Source organism: Austrofundulus limnaeus, unplaced genomic scaffold (assembly GCF_001266775.1).
Source record: "Austrofundulus limnaeus strain Quisiro unplaced genomic scaffold, Austrofundulus_limnaeus-1.0 Scaffold635, whole genome shotgun sequence".
Lineage (NCBI taxonomy): Eukaryota > Metazoa > Chordata > Actinopteri > Cyprinodontiformes > Rivulidae > Austrofundulus > Austrofundulus limnaeus.
Genome location: NW_013953037.1, coordinates 124,199 through 125,290, shown reverse-complemented (window position 1 = coordinate 125,290; position 1,092 = coordinate 124,199). Strand labels below are relative to the sequence as shown.

The 1,092-nt window shown below is 43.4% G+C and overlaps 1 protein-coding gene across 1 annotated transcript in view; it reads right to left on the bottom strand.

Annotated features, from left to right (window-relative positions):
• pcgf3 (polycomb group ring finger 3) overlaps positions 1-1,092 on the bottom strand; it is a gene marked incomplete in the record, with an annotated part of 60,135 nt that overhangs the window by 38,985 nt on the left and 20,058 nt on the right. Inside the window, 1 exon segment of the mRNA XM_014027328.1 lies at positions 826-943. Coding sequence (XP_013882782.1) covers positions 826-943 — 118 coding nt within the window.

Sequence of the window (1,092 nt, the reverse complement as noted above, 5' to 3'; positions counted from 1 at the left end):
GTATTTTACAGTCTTTATTTTACAGTAAAAATAAATGTTTATCAAATAAAGTCTAATGTTACAACTAATCGTGGATCACTTTAACATAATGTTCACTGACATGAGACTGTCCACGGTCACAGATAGAGACTTCACACTTTTATTTCAGGTTACTCTCTTCCCTCGAGGACACATTTTACAAAACTCATGGAGAGAAAATATGAAGACTTTAAGGATATAGCACACATCTGTGTAGATGCTTGTTTACATTCAGCTCTAACGCCAGCAGACTAAATGTTGTCAGGGCGGCTGCTGAGGTGAACACAAAGCAGGCCGGGACGGACGGGTACAAACACGTGGGTACAAAACATCCTGTGGGTGACGTTTAACTTTACGCCCAGAAAGAATAGAACCAAATTAACCAGACTGCAACCCTGCAGRGATTAAAAAAGTCAAACCTAGCTGTAACGACTCGCCTGTTGAATCTGTCAGATTTCAGTCTCAGTTTGTGCCAAACTCGAGGCCCTGATCACAGAATGTAACGAGGAGCTGCAGGGAGGAAGCAGATGTTGTTATCCTCCTTTACTGAACCCGGCTAACGACCTGACTCTGTGTGAAGGAGGGATCATCTCCTCTTCTTTATGAGATATAATCTGCAGATTACACGCTCCGTGAGCCCGGGTGCGCGCTGCAATTACCTCGACTTCCACACGCCGACTTAGATTAGCTTTTTAATAATGATATTTCCACGAGCCGTGGCGGTTTGATGTTTTAAAAACARCAACGGGGTTTCTCCACAGAAGACGGGACCGATGAAGACGAGCAGACGGGTGAGGAAGGACTTACAGGTGTGTAAGCACTCGGTGACGGTGGTGGCGTCGATCAGGTAGCCCTCGCACAGCCGGCACGTGATGTGGGCATTGATGTGACACAGCTTGATCTTCCTCGTCAGCATGTCGGGGTTCTGAGGAAGAGGAGCGAGGAAAGACGTTATGAATGTATTTTGTTCAGTAGCTGAAGCTACGAAACTTWGTTTATATTTTGAAATGTGAATAAAAATATTAAATATATGCAACAAAATTGAAAAGAAAACAACTTTTCTAAATTTATAAC